Source organism: Pyricularia pennisetigena, chromosome 2 (genome assembly GCF_004337985.1).
Source record: "Pyricularia pennisetigena strain Br36 chromosome 2, whole genome shotgun sequence".
In the NCBI taxonomy this organism is placed as follows: Eukaryota; Fungi; Ascomycota; class Sordariomycetes; order Magnaporthales; family Pyriculariaceae; genus Pyricularia; species Pyricularia pennisetigena.
In genome coordinates, this window is record NC_043741.1 from 6294078 (window position 1) to 6312507 (window position 18430).

Here is an 18430-nt window from a genome sequence, read left to right on the forward strand (position 1 = left end):
CTGCTGTAAAAGGGCGAGATTGATCCATCCCATATGGCGCAAGGCTGAAGCTAACAAATACTGGTAACGCCTGCGTTGAAGTATATTTCGTAGGCTGTAGAAAGAGCCTTACAGAAGCGACCAGCAAGCCAGCGACAGTCATGTACATATGCTCTCTTGAACCTTGACGAGTGCGGGGAAGACGTACTATCGTTCATGGGGCAGGGGTCTTGATAACAGCCCGATAAGGATTCTAAAATTTTCTTATCCACGACATTTTTTTGCAGTCCCCGCCCGCCCACCGCCGCTCACAGAACTGCAGACAGCGACCGACTTTGTGGCGACGCTGGACTTTGCGACCATAACAACAACACAAGTCCAACTCGGATTAAGCCCGCGATAAACAGGCCTCCGGATTGCCTGCATTCTCACGGACGCGCCAAAATGAAGACCACCTGGAAGGACATACCTCCGGTGCCGACGTCTCAGGAGTTCCTGGACATTGTGCTCAGCCGAACACAGCGCCGACTACCGACCCAGATCCGTGCCGGCTTCAAGATCAGCCGTATCAGAGGTTTTTACACCCGCAAGGTCAAATTCACGCAAGAGACGTAAGGACGCGATGCTTAAAAAGAAAACCCCACTCTCTGTCCAACTTTGCAGAGACCGTCTAACCCCGTCTGTTCACGATCCAGCTTCTCTGAAAAGTTCGAGGCCATCCTCTCGTCGTTTCCCCGGATTCTCGACCTGCACCCTTTCCACAAGGATCTTCTCAACACCCTCTACGATGCCGACCACTTCAAGGTTGCCCTCGGTCAGGTCTCGACCGCGAAGCATCTGATTGAGACAATCTCGAGAGATTATGTCCGTCTGCTCAAGTACGGCCAGTCGCTGTACCAGTGCAGGCAGTTGAAGGTTGCCGCTCTGGGTCGTATGGCGACAATTTGCAAGAAATTGAAGGACTCTCTGGTCTACTTAGACCAGGTCCGCCAACAGTGAGTACAGGGGGTCGACCAACGAGGCGCACGCGGAACAAACAGCAAATGTCGGACTGAGCTGACCAACATCGATCCTAGTCTCGGTCGTCTCCCATCCATCGACCCCACCACCCGTACGCTTCTTATTGCTGGCTTTCCCAACGTTGGAAAGTCCTCTTTCCTCAAGAGTGTGACGAGGGCGGATGTAGATGTTCAGCCTTATGCCTTCAGTACGTTCCGCGCCATTAAGTATCCCTGCATCTCACTGTTCAAGGAACTTGTCTAACATGCCCTCTCCTATTAGCAACCAAGAGTCTTTTTGTGGGCCATCTCGACTACAAGTATCTCAAGTTCCAAGTCATTGATACCCCTGGAATCCTGGACCATCCTCTGGATGAGATGGTAAGTCACTGCGATTGGCTTTCTTTCCAGCTCGCACAGAACCTGTACTGACTGGGGCGCTGCACACAGAACACTATCGAGATGCAGAGTATCACGGCCATCGCGCACTTGCGCTCAGTGATTCTCTACTTCATGGACCTGTCAGAGCAGTGCGGATACACCGTCCAGGCCCAAATGCAACTCTTCAGGAGTATCAAGCCACTTTTCGCAAACAAGATTGTCTTCATTGTCGTCAACAAGATCGACGTGATGAAGCCTGAGGACCTTGATGCCAAGCTTCAGGAAGAGCTCCAGGCCCTGCTCAAGTCCGACGGCGTTGAGATGCTGCAGCTGTCATGCAATACTCAGGAGGGAGTTCAGGCTGTCAAGAATGCGGCATGCGAAAAACTCATTGCTGAAAGAGTGGCGCAGAAGCTGAAGGCGGGCACAACGTCGAGCGGTGCTGCTGGAGGCCGTCTTGCCGACGTCATGGCGAGAATCCATGTGGCGCAGCCCATGGGCGGCGCGCAACTGGAGACCTTCGTTCCCGAGGGTATCAAGCAACTGAAGAAGTACGACAAGACGGACCCAGACAGGAGGTTGCTGGCACGTGATATTGAGGAGATGAACGGCGGTGCTGGTGTCTTCAATGTGGATCTTCGCGAGAAGTGGATCCTGGACAACCCGGAATGGAAGTACGACAAGATTCCTGAGGTCTTCGATGGCAAGAACGTTTACGACTACGTCGACCCGGACATCGAGGCCAAGTTGGCAGCGTTGGAGGCCGAGGAAGAGAAGCTTGAGGCCGAGGGCTACTACAACTCGGACGAGGAGATCGTTGACGACGAGGAGGAAGAGATCATGGCCAAGGCCGAACTTATCCGCGAGAAGCAGTCAATGATCCGCAACGAGGCCAAGATGAAGAAGTCGCTCAAGAACAGGGCGATAATACCACGCAAGGCGACCAAGAAGTCCCTGGTGCAAATGGAGGACGCCCTGGACCAACTTGGTGTCGATACTACGGATATCACGGCTCGTGCTCGCGCCCAGTCTCGACCCAGAGGCCGGTCGTTGACCCGCAGCCGTATGGGCACTGAGGATGTCGACTCCATGGACATTGATGGCCGTGCCGAGACTCCTCGCGAGCGTCTGCGGTCCAAGAGCAGAGCTCGCAGCCAACCGGCGACCGACCGCAGGAACGACGGTGTTGCGGACGAGTCGGTCCGAACCGCTGCCGAAAGACAAGCGAAGCTGTCACAGCGCAAGATGAACAGAATGGCAAGGCAAGGAGAGGCCGATAGGCATGCCACAGCATCCATTGCCAAGCATTTGGTAAGCTACATCCATGGAGTTCTGTTCATATGCGGCACATTGTTTTATTTTGTTGATCACTGGCTAACCTGATCATTTCACTAGTTTTCTGGAAAGCGCGGTATGGGCAAGACCCAGCGCCGTTAATGAGTGTCATGGTAGTAATAAAAAAAAAGTGCTCTGTTTGCTCTGGAGTTTCGGAGTCTCGGTGTTACACTTCTTCTAACGACCGCAGTTTGTTTTTGGGTGGGTTGGGCTAAATCGACTGTTCATTGCGGTGTGCTTCCTCAGATACATATCAATCTCTTTTGTTCCAAAATGCAGAGAGAAAACAAGACCGCTTTGTTTCATGTTACAGCTCGGTGCTCATGAATTCCTAAACTTCTCGTCATGTTGTGAAACGACAGGACTTTTTTTTTTGTTTTTTGGCATGCGTCGGAGGACCTATCCCACCTACCATTCTAGGGACGTTGTATTACGCGGTGATTTGTATGGTTTGATCATGTCATCATCCAAGACTGTCCAGACTCGGTGGAACAATGTAGCAAAGTGGCAGAAATAGGGGCCGCTTGAAACAGCCTGCACGATTCTTTGTGGGACCTCCAAAACAACACACATTTTATCCCATACAGGAACAAATGCACTGGGAACTATCACTTGTAGGAATCTTTGCAACCCAATTCGCTTACACCATTTTGTATTGACTAATACAGGTGGTGGAGCGTATTTGTTAAATACTAAAACTGGGTGAATCTAAATCGGAAGCCTGGTCGGAAGCGTGGAAGCTCTTGAACGTAGCTCCGGAAATATTTCTGGCTCTAACGACATGAATGGGTCTTGAACAAGCACCTTCCAACATTTTCAGTCACTCGAGAAAAGTGGACCAACCTCTTGAAGTCAGATGGGGATATATATACGTATGCTCGAGAATATGGCTAGCCTTCTTCTTGTCCCGCCTGCTAGATGGCTTCTTCTTCAGCCTCGAGCTTCAAAAATTTCATCAACACTCGTATTCATCATCATTATGAACAATTTACTCGTCTCCGGCAACCTGCAGGTCCCTGAGTCCCTCAACCTTAAGCTCCTCACCCGTGGCGCGGCGGTAAATGTCCTTGACGTCGTCGGTAGTTGTCTCGAAGTGGCTGGTGGCGTCATAGCTCTTGGAAATGAAAATATTGTTGCTGGTGCCATCATCGATAGGGGCGTACAGAGGAATAGGGGGTCCCTGATACGTTGTCAGATGCCATACAGAGTTGAGTGCAAGAAATGAAACCATCCTGTTTGCTGGCCCATGCGACTGTGGTTGCTACTTACCATAAATTGCTCCTCAATCTTTCCAAGACGCTCCAAACCGGGCTGCAGCTCGAGGTGATGGTTGGCCGACGTCTCGGCAATGGTTGAAACGATGGCAATGTAGTAGCCCTTGGGGCAGACGCTGTGGGCAGATGACACGCAGGCAATGTAAATATCTGCCAAGGAGGCTTTAGCACCTGAGTCGCACAAGAGTCGGATCCACCGTCTACAGAAAGCGACTTACCATTCTTGCGGCCGACCTGCGACTGTGGAATGATCAGCTGGCATGAGTCGGCATCAGAGGTGCCGGCCAAGGGGTGCTTAAGCACGCAGATGGCACGAAGCACATGGCCGACGACCTTGACCTTGTCTGGGAAGTAGGACGGGTCGCCAAGAATCATCTTTGCCCTGGTCTCGAACTTCATCTCGGGCTCGATACCAGTCATGGTGGCCTTGATGCCAACCGCCTTGCCATCCTCGTACAGAAGCTCGTCGATGTTGGTGTTCAGCATGTAAGTGCCGCCGTAGATGGCCGACAGACGGGCAAAACCCTGGGGCAGGTCTCCAAGGCCGAAAAGCGGGTAAATGTATGGCGACTTGCCGTATCGGGCCACACTGTTTCCGTACAGGCGGATGCGGTCGATGGCCTCGGGTGCGCCACCAGGCCTGCTGATATAGTCGTCGGAAAGGTACAGGGCCATGGCGTGGCCGATGAAATCCTTGGTTCCAGTCTCCAGGCCGAACTTGTCGTAGACGTCCTTCATGGTGCAAGTAGACATGTCCAGGCCTGAACAGTGTGGGTTAGTGCGTGCTGCAGTAGGCTTCACGCCAAGTCATGATGTGAATCTTCTTGGGATATAGGACTTCACGAACCCTTGTGTGTGGCCGGGTCCTTCAGGTCAAAGGTGCCGACCCATTCAATGAAGCTCTTCATGCGGCGCTTCTCGAAGATGCCCATCAGGGGTGATCGGAGGGCCTCGGCAGCATCTGAGGGGACCTTGGCCACGGTGGCCTTGGGGCCAGAGCCCTGCTGCACGAAGCTGCCTGCAACCTGCTTGAACTCGAGGTATCGCGTAACATCGGTGGAGACGAGAATATTGGTGAGCTCGCCAGAGGACATGAGGAACTTGGGGACGAGGTCAATGTTCCAGTCGGTGTTGCGGCCGTACTTGGCCCATGGCTCCTCTCCGCTGTTGTAGTTGCCATACTTCTTGAAGAGCTGTGAGTCGGAGACAAGTAGGTGTCAGTAAGTCAGCTGTAGATATGTGCCCGAGCACACTGTGAATATACGGACCGCTTGGAGGTTCAAAGACGCAGCCTCTCTGGACAGTTATCGAATGTTAGCTGATTGGTGCCGCATAAAGAAAGACACGAGACATATTGAGTTTGGGTTGGTCGTACGCACCCGCCGTAGTGGTCATTACGATCAATGTGAAGGACCTTCTTGCCCTTGACACTCAGCACACTATAAAAAGGCGGTTGGTGTAAAGCTCGTTAGCACCTCTGTACTGACGGAAGAATTTCATTGAGGCGTTCAGATCTAGCTCACCCAGAAAGAATGCACTCGGTCAAACCTAGTTAGGCACAGGGGCGGGTTGCGGTAGATTGGTCAGTCCATTGTCTCATATGAAGACACCTAAAGATATATCGACTCTCTGTCTTTCTCCCTCTCGATCTTCGAGTCCAAGTGTTTGCCTGATTTATTTATGTCTGCCGTCCTGGTTGTAGTCGCACATGCGGCCACCATCGGCTGGGGCGACGACGCTTCTTTGGAGGTGCGCGGGGTCGGGCGATGGTTGAAAGATGGGGTCACCAAGGAACAGGACAAACTCACCAGTGCCCAGCACAATGACATCGTATTCCTTAGCAATCTCCTCCATTTTGAAAAGAAGTCGTTCAGTGGTTGTATCTTGTCCCGCAAATACAAATTATGTGGAAAGCAGAGTTTCTTTTGTGGATGCAAAAGGTTGAGAAGTGAAAAGGACGTCTTTGCGGCCTGGAGCTGCTTGTGTGGGTATCGAAGAGTTGTAGTAGCGGCGGCTGTCGACTTGGGGGAACGAACGGCCTGGGGACTGGCCCAATCTGGCCGGTGGGCGGTAAGGATAGCTTCTCTAACCTGGTGGAGGAGGAGTGAAACTACCCCTCCACTTTGACCAACCATAGATTGTCATGCTTTGGAGGCGAACCCAGACCGCTCTACCAACGGGCTTTGGTATGTCTCGTTAAGGAAACAGCCTTGACGAAAAGGTAACAATCAAAAAAATAAAAAATAAAAATAGATAAAAAGCCTTTCAGTCCAATGTATACAGTTTATGGCTTTGGCTAATGGACAATCGGTAGATACGACGACGAGGCCCTTATTTCTAGAACTGCTTATACGCTTGCCTTTCCCCCTCACCCTTTTCTCCTTGTCTGTCTCTCTCTCCCCTTCTCTCCTGCCAGGTTAAATAGTCTTCAATATTTTTTATCGAGAATCCAAGATGTCCCTACCTTCTACCGCGCATATGGATTATCTGCACTGGCTACAACAATCTACACCAATAGGTGGTAAAGGCTCAGGTGCAGGTGGTAGCAGGTAGGTAGGTATTATCCTAAAACGCATCTGTCAAATATTGGTACTGGGTGGATCCAAATAGGAGGTCTAATAAAGGACCATGGATGCTATTTCACGCGGCTCTTGTTCTCTTCAACTCGAGTCACTCACCTATGGTTCACCGCGGACCGAGGATGTTGATGTTGAAACGTGTACATAAACCCGTTATATCACCAAATCTAAGGTTTCTTTATACAGTACAATACAGTAGTACATTTGATCGACCGGACATGCTTGGTCAACCAATCCCCTCACTGCACAATAATTGTGTAGTTTTTGTAATGTGCATCGCTCTCTGCCCTTCTCCTATCCAGCCTTCGATGCTTGCCACTGCCCAGCATGGGTCGACAACTTGCCGCTTGACGATGATCTATCGAACTAGGATGATCTTGTTGCATCTGTGACTGGCTTAGCGGTTTCGTTCGGGGGAATAGTGGACGGATCGACACCCCTAGCTAGCGACGCCTCCCCGACCTTCTCTTGGCCGGGTGTCTCTGGTGTCTCCAGATGGTCGACAGCAGGTTCTTCAATGTATGATGTGTCTGCGCTCTCAAAGTGGAGAGACGGTGTGTAGATCGGGCCTTTTCCGCTCAGGTTGATCTCGGGGTCTTCCATGGCCAGCTTTCGCGCATCCTCCCAGGCGTAGAACCTCTCTGTCAGAACATGTTTGATGGCCTGCATAGTCTTGTTGACCTGTTGTTCGTCGCGGCGTGTGCCCAATCGTTAGTAACAAATCGCTTATTTGCTTCCTCTTCTATCATGTTGTTTCTGTTGTCTGCTTCGAGGAATGGGCTACTAGATCCCTCATCGCGCCACTGATCAACATGATAAAATAAAATCATGGTCGACCTACAGTTTTGCCCCTGGCTTCCGCCTCATCATTAGGATTGTCTTTTTTGATGCCAATCAGCTGTCTGGCCTTCATGGCAGTAGCGATGCGGTTGCGCTCTCGGCAGCACGTCCACCACAGAGCGTGCAAGTCCTCCCAGCTCTTGCCTCGGAGCTCCTGCACCGTCCACGAGCGGCCGTGGGCCGAGAGCTGCTTGGGCGTTGGGAGGAGCTGCTTGTCGTAGAAGAAGCCCCAGAGACCGTGGTCGGGATCCGTGTCCTCATCGCGCATCTTGCCCACGCCCTCGTCCTGTACCGGCTGGGGGAGCTCCTCGTCCGACACGGAGAGCGGGCGTCTGATGCCGCTGCGGTGGATGGTGGACTGGCCTCGGAGCCTGTTGTTGTCGCGCGTGGTGCGTCGCTTCTGGAGCGGCATCGAGATGGACAGGAGACGCAGCTGTTGTGTCGTTGCCTGGGCGGCTGCTGCAGGTAGAGCTGCTGCCGTGCTCGGCCTCGCCAGGGTTCGCCATGTGGTCACCGGAGCAGCGCAGCTGATGCTCGAGGAGAACGGCTGGCACCGCTGCAGCACGCGGCTCACGGCCGGCCTCGCCGCGCCGGAGCTTGCCATCGGGGTTGGTATGGATCAGAGATCGCCCTTTAAAGATATATCTCAAAGGTTGACACTGCGGACATGAACTTGGCCCGCCCTGTAACGTGACGTATCCGGTATTCTGGTTTCGATGGCGTCGTCGCAATTATACGCTCGAGTCTAAAGGCAAAGCTGTTGCTGCATGTCTTGCCAGGAAATTTTTGGCTCCACCAACGAGCAAAGTCGCGCTTGGGCCACCATTAAGTTAGTTACTGACCCACATAATGCGGTCGAGAACGACCAGCCATTGAATAAACAGACGGGGCTCTACGGTACCTGCATCAAGCTCCAGGGTCATTCATCCGCGTGTAGCTAGGATTTGACGCTGGGCCTGAACGTCAAAAATTTCTCCTGATATTTCTACAAGCTCGTTCCTCGACCGATAATAGCTGACGCTCCACACAAGCTGGATTGTAAGCGAATCCATAGCTATCAGCCTTCAAGGTGACAAAAGCTTAATATTTTTGGTGCGTGCCCCCTTGAAGTTTCTTTCCTTGGCATCCACATCAGTCATTGATTGGACAAGAGGAAAAAGAAGATCAGAACAAGGAGAAAGGTTACAGAAAAGGGGCACGCCGTGAAATCCAAAGGCTCAATCTAACTTCAAAAGACCAATACACTGCAGCTAAAGGGGAATCTCACCAAGTGACCATACTGGGCCACCATTATGTCTCTTCTTCGGTGAGCGCACCTCTGATTCTGTAGGCTACAATCCAGCTGGGCAAAAATACCCTTTGCTAAAGCGCCCGCTTTTGATGTTTGTTTTAGTTCCTACCGGGGCTTGTCAAAGAACGCGAGGCTCGGATTCGGCGTGGGACTCATGGCTTGGGGTTTCATAGGTTTGACCTGGTCAGATAGCGTGGGGGAGAAGTTGGGCATCGTACCCAGTGAAAAGGAGAAGAAGGATTTGGAGAGGCTGAAGCCTAGTATCACCGTTGTTGAGAGAGACCAGTGATGGTGCTTGCCGCTCTAGGCGAGGGAGGCAGTGATGTCCAATGAGGGGATAGACCGTCTTTGCTCTGCGGTACACTCGGTCATCATGAAGCAGATTGGCACATGTCCAAGTAGGCAGAATCCTTTGGTAACTCGGCAGTCATCCTTCTCTCTTGATTGCAACTAACTAGCTTCTCGATCCATCTATTGTTCTGGTGTGATAGACAGACCCGAAGTAATCTCATCTTTGGTGTCCATTCCCCATAACCGTGTACTCAAGCAGAAGATGGACGTACTTTTTGTTTGTTTGTTTGTTTGTTTTCTTGTTTCAATAAGAAAAAAGAGGTTGAAACTTAGGGTGGAAAGATAAATAAAGAAAGCATCCGTAGTCTCGTTATAACCATCCGCTTGTCCGGATCAATCCAAGTGCATCGCCAGCGCCGAAAACTGACTGGCATTGCCCCAGCCCGAATGTGTCCTTTTCCACTTGTCTATACACACAAAATGGCAACAGAAAAGCAAGACAAGGTAGGAAGAAAATCAAAGCGCACAAGTCTAATGCAAAGCTTAGATATGTCTATCATCGCATGCCCGTCCGAGAAATGCATATCAAAGACAACCACCAGGCAAACCATCTTAATGCAGGATCTGAAGATACATTTAAGGAGCCGGAGGCAGGCAAGAACAGGCGGCCAACAGAGAGTGGAAGACACTTGTCCATCACCTCCGTCCCGAAATGCTAATGAGAAGAAAACGTAAAAAACAGCCAGTCGGCATTGAAAGAAAGCCAGGTAATATAAAAGTGTGAAACTCGAAACGCAAAGGTGAATATGAAAATAACTTAAACGCCGATGATGCAATTGCTAGTGCTCAGGCAATATGTGCAAATTGTGTTGGCTTCTTCAGCCAGTTCCCGTCTCAACCGAGGTGCCTCCCAGCCCTCTACTGACATGGACGCTGATGTGAAGAGTCCCACATCAGGTCATGTACTCCGTATGCCTCACTGGCGTCCTCATTCGCAATCATTTCCTTGCCTTCGTCACCCAGACATTAACCATGCCCTCTTGCAAGCTTGAGAAGATCCATGACCTTTTAAAGCCACAGATCAACATCGATTTGGAACATCGTGTTGCCTTCGTCTTCCAGACCAGATAGAAATCTCAACTGGCTCCTGACTGGACTAGAGCAAACAATGTGTCGCGTTCAAGCACCACTCTTTATGCCAGTCAAGGTTAAGCTGAAGTTGCCTGGTCGCAGTCTTTTTGTGTGCTTTCATCCCTGGAGAAAACGCAGATGATCAAGGATAGAAGACATGATTTAATCAGGTACGACCCGCTTTGCTCTATTCCCCAGAAGCCTGATAGCGCTCCCTATCGATATATTAAAAAAGCGGCTTGAAGCGCGAATCGTGCAATGTATTCCATGATACAATCTCACGAAAGCCCGCAACAGGACGTAGTTATGCAACTTTGCTCGTAATCTAAAGTCTGAGCTTGCCGAGTGCCGTTACCGGGTCACTGACTGACAGCGCGATCGAGAAGAATCCTCAAAAGCGACTGCGCCGAGCTGCTCAGGATTATTTTTTCCCCAAGCATAGAATGCCCCTCAAAGTGACAATCTGGCAGCGCCGCAGACCCTTTGCTGTTTGAGCACGAGGCCACAGTAGATGCCACTGTCGAGACTTCGTCGTGATGAACAAAATGATTCTTGCTGCCATTCCAAGTCATGGGAATTTATGCAGTCTGAATCATTAATGCCAAGACTAGAGCAACGGTCGTCCCAAATAGAGTATACCGAACAGGGAACCTGTGCGAAGGCGAAACCCGAATGGGGAAAGTTGCGAGAATCAAAATGGTGAGTATGTTGGCGGAATGACTTCATATTATAGGACGGTGTACAGCGCAGGAATCGACGCATTCTAGTGGTGTACGGAGGAGGCGAAGAAGTCTAGTGATTGGTTAGGAGTTTGATGTAAAGGTCGTGGACAGGCGCGTCGAAGGTATCGTGAGCCCATATTTCGAGTAGGCTTTTGTCATGGCGACAAATTTGCTAGCCTTCTCGGGCATCACTCGGTCGGACGGAAGCCGATTCAGGCTCTTGCTTGATGGTTGCGATCTGCGTCTGTCCAATATTAGACGGGAAATCATCATTAAAGGTTGGTTGTTGCGCACCAGCTTGAAACATCTGAGACCAGTCAAGTCCTCCAGATTGTTGGTTTGAGGCTTGTCCTGCAAACATAGGCATGCCGTTTTGGTTAGGGGGCATGGGGTAGTTCGCCAGCTGAGGGTTAATGTTCGCCGCCATGGTGTGCGGGACGGTTCCGTTGTATCCCTGATCGAAGCTGCCGGGCCGCGTGTTGTTACCCATCACGGAGCCTGTGACACTGCGTCGATCACGGTCGTTCGGGTCTTCCATACGGTTCATGCTGGGCTGTCGGGACAAATGGTTCTGATCAGTGGACATGTTTGGCATGCCATCCTGGGCTGGGATCAAGCCGAAGGGGTGGACCATCCCATCCGGACCCATGTTGCCCATGCCGTTGATGGGGTTAAGCTCGTTCTCGTTACCCATCGCCTTCTGCTGGGCAGCCTGGTTCTTTTTAACGTGCGCATGCGGGTGCGAAAGATGGCTTGCACCAGTCGGGTTGCCACGACGAATCGAGCATTTTTGAAAGTGGCGCTTGAGAATGTCGCTACGGGAGAAGGTGTCACGGCACAGAACACACATGTACGGACGGTCGCCGGTGTCTATTAATGTGTCAGTTGAGCTGTTTCCAAGTTTTGGGCGGCTAATAGGAGCCAGAACTTACGTCTCAAAAGATGCCTCTTGAGATGCTTGGCGTGCAGGTACGTTTTGTTACAATGAGGACACGGAAACTTTCCGTCAGCATCCTTCTGAGGGATCTGGTTCTTTGCCGCCTGGCTGCCAGCGACCGGAGCCTGGGGCCTACCCGGCGCGCTCGGAAGGATTCCTCGGCGGCCCTGAGAGCCAACGACATGTGTGGGCGCATCGCCTTCCTGTTGCATCATTTGAGGCTGGGGCATCAATGGGCTCTGGGCATAAGGCGAAGACATTCCGCCTTGAGGGACCATGCCACCCGCAGGCATGGGACGCAGTACCGGAGGGGCGCGGCCACCAGGTGGCGCGGGTGCAATGGGTTGCGGATGGGCCATTGCGGTCGATGCCTGGGTCATCATCGAGGTTGTGGTGGGATAGCCAGGATGGGCTTGTTGATACTGCGGCGCAGGCATCATGCCAGGGTACGGGGCGCGTCCGACATTCTGTTGCCCTGGGGGCGGCGGATAGTTGCTCATAGTTGGAGTACCAGATGGGTTAGGCGTGGCAGTATTCCGGGGTGTGTTGTGATAGCTACCGTAGGGGCTAGCTTGTTGCTGCTGCTGCTGCTGCTGTTGTTGTTGTTGGTGCTGCTGCGCCTGTTGTTGCTGATGCTGCTGCTGTTGGTGCTGCTGCTGCTGCTGTTGCGCCTGTTGTTGCTGTTGCTGGGGTTGTTGCATGCTATGCGTCTGCGGTTGTAGGGGAGGCAGAGTTTGCGGCTGTCCCGAATGGTTTTGCTGCTGATTCTGAATGCCGTGCGAGATAGTCGAAGAGGGCGAGGGGTATGAAGCCGTAGTAGTCGTGTTTACCACATTAGCCGAGTATTGGGAGTTGTCCATTTCCTTCTCAAAAACAACCTTTGCGAACGTGCGAACAGCTGACCATTCGACCCGGAGATTCCAGGAAGACTGGCAGAGCGCCTAAAGGTGAAGTGCGTGGTGATGCTGCTTGACGGCAGATTCAATCCCGTCTTTGATAGGACGCGATCTGTTGGTCGAGGGTTGTGCGGGACGAAGCTAGAGCTTAGCTGTAGCTTTTGCGCTTGGTCGCGTTTGGTGGCGGATAGCTAAGGACTCGGTTGCCGTTGTCACTCAAAATAAATCTTCTGGGGATGGACGCGATGATCGGTTGTGCTACACCGAGGCCAAACTAGTTGGGCGCGTCGTCGACCGTGCTGGGGCTAAAAGCTTGGTACGAATAGTCCGTTGATTGTGGTGGATGGGAAATGTAGAGGTCTTGAGTGGAGATAAAACACACACATGAAAAAAGGACGAAGTGGGTGATGTGAGGCTCAAGAAGGCGGTTCTTGTGGGTGGTGTGGGCGCGGGTGATTGTGGATTTTGGCTGATTGAAAAAGATCTTTGGGAGGAGGCCAAGTGGAGACCTAGGTAGGCTTGATGAATTTTTTTTCTTCGAGCCCTGGACGCGGCGTCTGCGCAGGAGCTTTCTGGTTTACGTCAAAGCTCGCGCTCTCCGTTTTCTCTCAGCCAGGAAGGGTAATATATCCACTTCTCTCTCACCGTCCAGACGTGGCAAGCACAGTGGTTCCCAGTCCCTGGTCAAAAACGCGCAAGGAGTAAAGATAGTATCGCGTAGTGGGCTGCGCTCTCCTTGCTTGCTTGGTGGGCGCGGAACGATAAAAAAAAAAAAAACCGTTTCCAAGTGTCGGGTGGAATGGTTGGATGAGTGGAGACCAAGGAGTGAGTGGACCGACCGGGAGGTGGAGGCTTTTATGTGGATCGAAGATTGAAGACAGCAGCCAGCTAAAAAGGTGGCAGGGGCGTCTCCAAAAACCAAAATAAAACCACTGGCAGGAGGCGCGTGTGCGCACGGTGGGTTTGCGTGGAGTATCCTCGGCTGCAGAGCATCCACTTTAGCGACGTTCAACGACAGCTACCTAGCTTGTTGCGATGCCGTAAAGAATTGAAGATATAATATCCCAATAAATAAAATAAATGAGTTGTACGGAAAGAGGCCGATTTTTTGGGTTGAAAAGAAGAGATAATGCACGCTGTCCACCTCTTCACAGCTGCTTACTCAATTAAAAACAAGAATTTGGAGAGAGGCGCTGACTTTGCCTGGTTGTCGAGGGAAATACTACCAAAAAAAAGTTCTGGGTCACGCTTCCTGTTTGTATTCCGCAGCAATCGGAACCCAACGTACCAAATCAAGGCGGGATCATTTCCTGACCAGGGCCCTGTTCCGGTGCCGGTCTAGCGCGCTTCCAGCGGTCGGCTTACAGTCGCCCTCAGTCTCCGAAACACTTTTCCACCCACGGACCAGGAAGGGTGGCTGGGGATTGCCTAATTCTGACAAGTTGACGTCGCCAAGTGCTCTTCATGTCACATCACGCCAAATACGTGCTTAAATTCTACAAGGACGTTAAAGATCGAGACGAAATCCTACAGATTGTTTTGTTCCTAATGTTCAGAGGGGGCGATTCTCTTTTTTTTTTTCAAAGATGTGTCGAGTGGCAACGTCAGAGTACACACCATCTTCATTAACGCCTCTCGACTTAGCCATGCATGCAGTTGATTTATAACATAACGTTTGAGTCCTGTGGTAAGAAGAGAAGCTATCTGATAAATCATACTGCCTCACGTGGCCGACCTCGGATTTGGACGCCGCCCCCTTGGAACGAGACCATGTATGGGTTGGCTATTCATTGCGGCCTTGTTACGTCAAGCTGGGCTGGTGGACGCGATTCGGTGGCTCTTTTTTACGACGGCTATCGGTATAGAATATTTCACTATTGGAACAAAGCTACGGTCTTATTACCCAAGCGGGATGAATCCGTTTGTAGCGTTCTTAACTGCATGTACCTAGCCCTGCAGGGTCTGGGAGGGTTGTTCCGAAAACGCTAGTGTCAATGCGGTAGTAATTTGGGACCGCTTTTTCGCCCTTCGACCCCCCCAATACAACTCGGCAGGCAACATGAATCCTTGAGCCAACCACCTATGCAGGCAGGCAATAGCCAAGTAATTCCGCGGATCGACAAAATTTTCACATTGCCCATCGTTCGTACGACAATCTGGACATGCGTCTGAACTCGCCTGATAGTTCGTTTGCAGGATGGGGGGTCTTTTTTTTTTTATCCATTTGTTTTTTTTTGTACATGTTAACATTTTTCCTTTGTTGGCCCCAGCTGCGTTGAGTGGCAGATCTAAAAGCGAGCCTACCGTCCGAGCTCGGATTTATGTTCTGCCAACTGGAAACTAGCACCAAGAGGCGCCTTTCTAGAAAAGGAAGCCTGTTCATGACGACATGGAACACCCCTCGAGCATGACTCTTGTTCAGCCCCTCAAAGTAGACAGGCGATGCGAGAGCGACAGCCATGGACAACATTAATCAGGGTCTGCTGCTCAGGTTTTCAAGCTATCGGCACTGCTACCCGATATATGCTCACCGCTGTCGTCGCATTGGAGTTGGCTCCTGACGGCGGTAATACGGCGGGCATGGAGACGGTTTCTTTTTTATTTTATTCTGTTATATTTTTTTGGGGTGTAGTACCAAGTAGGCGACACAAGGATCATAATTGCCATAATTGCGCCAACAGTCAAAATTGTCTATCGCCTTTGCAGAAGTGCCCGAGGAAACGCCTTGGCTCCTACACGATGTAACCGCCAGATAATGCCTCGAGGATGGCGGAATGCTCTTCACTTTTCTCCTCTAGTGTGATTTTAGTTTCCCCCTTTTTTTACCTCCATCGCTTGGGGTATATTACCCCTACTACTGTACTCCAAGTCGAGTGTGCTGGTTCCTAGTCATAAAACAACATTTATTTCCGGTTCACAATTAAATAAATGCATTATGACGACAAGTATGGAAAATACCTACTCACGCGAGTCAGGTCTTTAAATAACAGAAACGCGACCAAAACACATTCGGCTACCAAAAAAAAAAAGATGTATCGCGTCCAAATTGACATTGCTTCAGGCCTAGCTCCGCGGGCATATTGGCACTTTGCAGGCACATGTAGCTTTCCGTTAATCTCTCAAGATGCAAATATGAATTATACGCCCTGCGAAGCAAGTAAAGACGTACATTTTGCGTTGCGTACACTCTGGGTTGCGTTCCGCGATGGGCCCAAGAAAATGCCGCGCGACCATGTTACAATATGGCCGGTAGTTTGGTATAACAAAAAACCTACGGTCCTAGGCTTTAAAAGTAAGGTATGATGTCTAATTACAATAAATATCGTCCGCGAAGAAAATGGTATCCCGGCAGGCAAAATTTCTCCATCTGCGATCCTTAGTGGCAGCTTCTCCACTGCATGCCACGTTTTGCATTGAGGGGCCACAGGGCAGATAATACCACGGTGCTCATGACCCCCCAAAGGTCGGATCTGAAACGGATTGAGCAGGCAGGACAAACAGCGGGAAAAAGACGTTATGGAAAAATTTACAGTACCACGCGGGACGAGTGTGGTTGGACAAACGATTTGCTTCTGCAAGTGGGAAAGTCTCGGCCGATCAAATCTTGAGTGGAGTATACCTTGGTAAGTACCAAGTAGACATTACCGGTCGTTCCGGGCTCTGGCGCGAAGTATTTGTTCCCGGGAAATAATAGATACATGCTCCTGCTATGCAAAAGCTTGCGATGGACGGAAAAAGATCATGACTAGACATGCTTGTTCTTCATCTGATTTATTTTCCAAGGCCTGGGTACCTAAACCAGCATAATGTTTCTTCAATTTTCAGATCGTCAAGGGCCCGGGCACAGGCATGGTTGTCAAGCCGATTCCACATCGACGTGCACTGGCGCATCGGTTAAAAACTGGATCCTCTGTTGGAGGCTCTGGGAGGGGTTCTCCTAGACGAATCCACATCCGTTGTGCTAAGGAGTGGTAGTGCGTACGCGGGAAGTTCCTCGTGGGTAGTACAGCAAGCAATCCACCAGGCAAGGGGACTAGACTGGTCCAATTACTTTCGCNNATATGCCTAGGTCTTGGTTCACTGAGCACGTACAAAACTTTATAAGCCTTGTTGGATATGTTGGTGCAAAAGCATTATGATTGGGACTTCAGATGGCATTTTGACAGACGTAATGGCTCCGGCGGTCCTGGCAGTAGTCCGATATCTACCAGACTCAAGAGAAAAAAAAATAAAAAATAAACCTCCGAAAACATCGTTGGTCTCGCTTTAACCTTTGCCAAAACGTGCGTGTCATGTGCTGTTGCCAAGTGTAAGGTAATCTATTTTTGCGTGCGTGCACTCCTGAGATTGGCCCGTCGGCAAAAAAAAAAACCAACTCGACCATTGATTACATTTCAGCAAGTCCAAGCTTTTTTTTTTCTTCCTCGACGGCTCTGCACTCTTTGATTGAACGACTGCTTGATTGAGGCGCTTGCCGTATCATATGCGACATGGTGAGGTCAGGCAAGCCTGGACTTACTCGCTCACTGGAGGTCAGCAGAGCGAATCCCTGCTTGAGTTTATTGTCCCAGAGTATTGCCGCCGGCAAAATGAACAGCGATTGCCCGGTGACAGGGAACGGTTTGAATGGCACGCAGACGGTGCCCAAAGTAGGTTAGCTCGTTTCCCAGAAACAAAGGAACTGGATCCAGGACCCTTCTCATCCATCCCTATCCATCCCAGGATCTATCCTGCTACGTAAAACGCCGCCAGAGGCTAGGAAATTGAACATGCATGGATTAGGCTAGTTGATTAATTAGAGAAACACGACGTTGGTCCGTGTTTCTTTTCCCATCTACGGGATGGCTATCTAGGTACCTTCCTACCTTGTGGCCAACACAATAACCAGTTTTCAAAAGTCATACCTCCAGCGCAAAAACCTGTCTGGGAAGATTATCAGTGGCTAATTATGGTGTAAATTGATTACGCGAAAGGGAAAAGTGGGGGAAATATTGAACTCGTTATAGAGAAGAAGAGGGAAAAAAAAAAAAAAAAAAGGATGTTGTATGAAGGTGCTTGGTGTACTTGAAGTTTGGGGGGATATTGGCGTCTTGCTTTTACTGTCACCCGCTTGTTATTTTACCCACATAGCTTAAATTTGATTAACCGAGTCAAGTTCTTATGTCGAAGGATGATGTCTTGGGCCTGTTGCAGCGGCGTACCTCGTTAGTAACGATATCTGACTGCCCATGTGTTGACGGCTTCCTTGCGTGTAGATCAGTCCTAGCTCTGTCTACTGTGAAGTAGCATTGAGGGATAAATGGAAGAAAAGAACACAAAAATGAAAATTTCCAACGGTGATGCGCGAGCTGCCTACTCGTCGGTATGGCCGGAAACTGAATGTAATTGGCACCTTGTCACACGGAGTTCTGCCCGAGAGAGTGGGACGCCAGGAATGCACATCTTTCTCACTCCGGGTTGGTCCATGAATTTGTGCCAAGGTTCTTTTGCAGCTGAGCGAGAAATTGGCCATGATATTGATATCATCAATGCAACCCACGGGATTTTTTTTTTTTCTTTTTTTCTTTTTTTTTTTTTCGCAGAGTAAACTCGCTCCATAATGGCTAAGACCCGACAGAAACATGCACATGCTTGCTTGTATCATATGAATAAACAACAACACATCAAAAGGGCAAAACACCAGCTGAGCGGGCCAAAGACGGAAATCATTAGCGCAAAAAAATTTTGAGGACGCGCGCACATTTGGCTGGTGTTGACCAGGGCCAAGTGCGCCAAG

General features: G+C 50.5%; 5 protein-coding genes across 5 annotated transcripts; 2 read left to right on the forward strand and 3 right to left on the reverse strand.

Moving 5' to 3' along the window:
- Window positions 1-423: 423 nt before the first annotated feature.
- On the forward strand, window positions 424-2795 carry PpBr36_01768 (uncharacterized protein; the record flags this gene model as incomplete). The annotated part of the gene is made up of 6 exons (XM_029888952.1): window positions 424-590; window positions 675-974; window positions 1056-1186; window positions 1261-1358; window positions 1428-2669; window positions 2754-2795. 6 exons carry the CDS (start codon window positions 424-426, stop codon window positions 2793-2795), a joined length of 1980 nt encoding a protein of 659 aa, XP_029750706.1.
- Window positions 2796-3681: 886 nt separating this feature from the next.
- PpBr36_01769 (uncharacterized protein) lies at window positions 3682-5821 on the reverse strand (the record flags this gene model as incomplete). Its single annotated transcript, XM_029888953.1, has 8 exons — window positions 3682-3873; window positions 3963-4117; window positions 4186-4728; window positions 4815-5160; window positions 5236-5263; window positions 5347-5406; window positions 5491-5515; window positions 5776-5821. 8 exons carry the CDS (start codon window positions 5819-5821, stop codon window positions 3682-3684), a joined length of 1395 nt encoding a protein of 464 aa, XP_029750707.1.
- Window positions 5822-6912: 1091 nt separating this feature from the next.
- On the reverse strand, window positions 6913-7990 carry PpBr36_01770 (uncharacterized protein; the record flags this gene model as incomplete). Its single annotated transcript, XM_029888954.1, has 2 exons — window positions 6913-7227; window positions 7388-7990. The coding sequence occupies 2 exons, from the start codon at window positions 7988-7990 to the stop codon at window positions 6913-6915; spliced, it is 918 nt and encodes a 305-aa protein (XP_029751620.1).
- Window positions 7991-8831: 841 nt separating this feature from the next.
- Window positions 8832-8966, forward strand: PpBr36_01771 (uncharacterized protein; the record flags this gene model as incomplete). Its single annotated transcript, XM_029888955.1, has 1 exon — window positions 8832-8966. One exon carries the CDS (start codon window positions 8832-8834, stop codon window positions 8964-8966), a length of 135 nt encoding a protein of 44 aa, XP_029751617.1.
- A 1583-nt stretch (window positions 8967-10549) lies between these two features.
- On the reverse strand, window positions 10550-12618 carry PpBr36_01772 (uncharacterized protein; the record flags this gene model as incomplete). The annotated part of the gene is made up of 3 exons (XM_029888956.1): window positions 10550-10891; window positions 11024-11691; window positions 11754-12618. The coding sequence occupies 3 exons, from the start codon at window positions 12616-12618 to the stop codon at window positions 10550-10552; spliced, it is 1875 nt and encodes a 624-aa protein (XP_029751611.1).
- Window positions 12619-18430: the final 5812 nt, after the last annotated feature.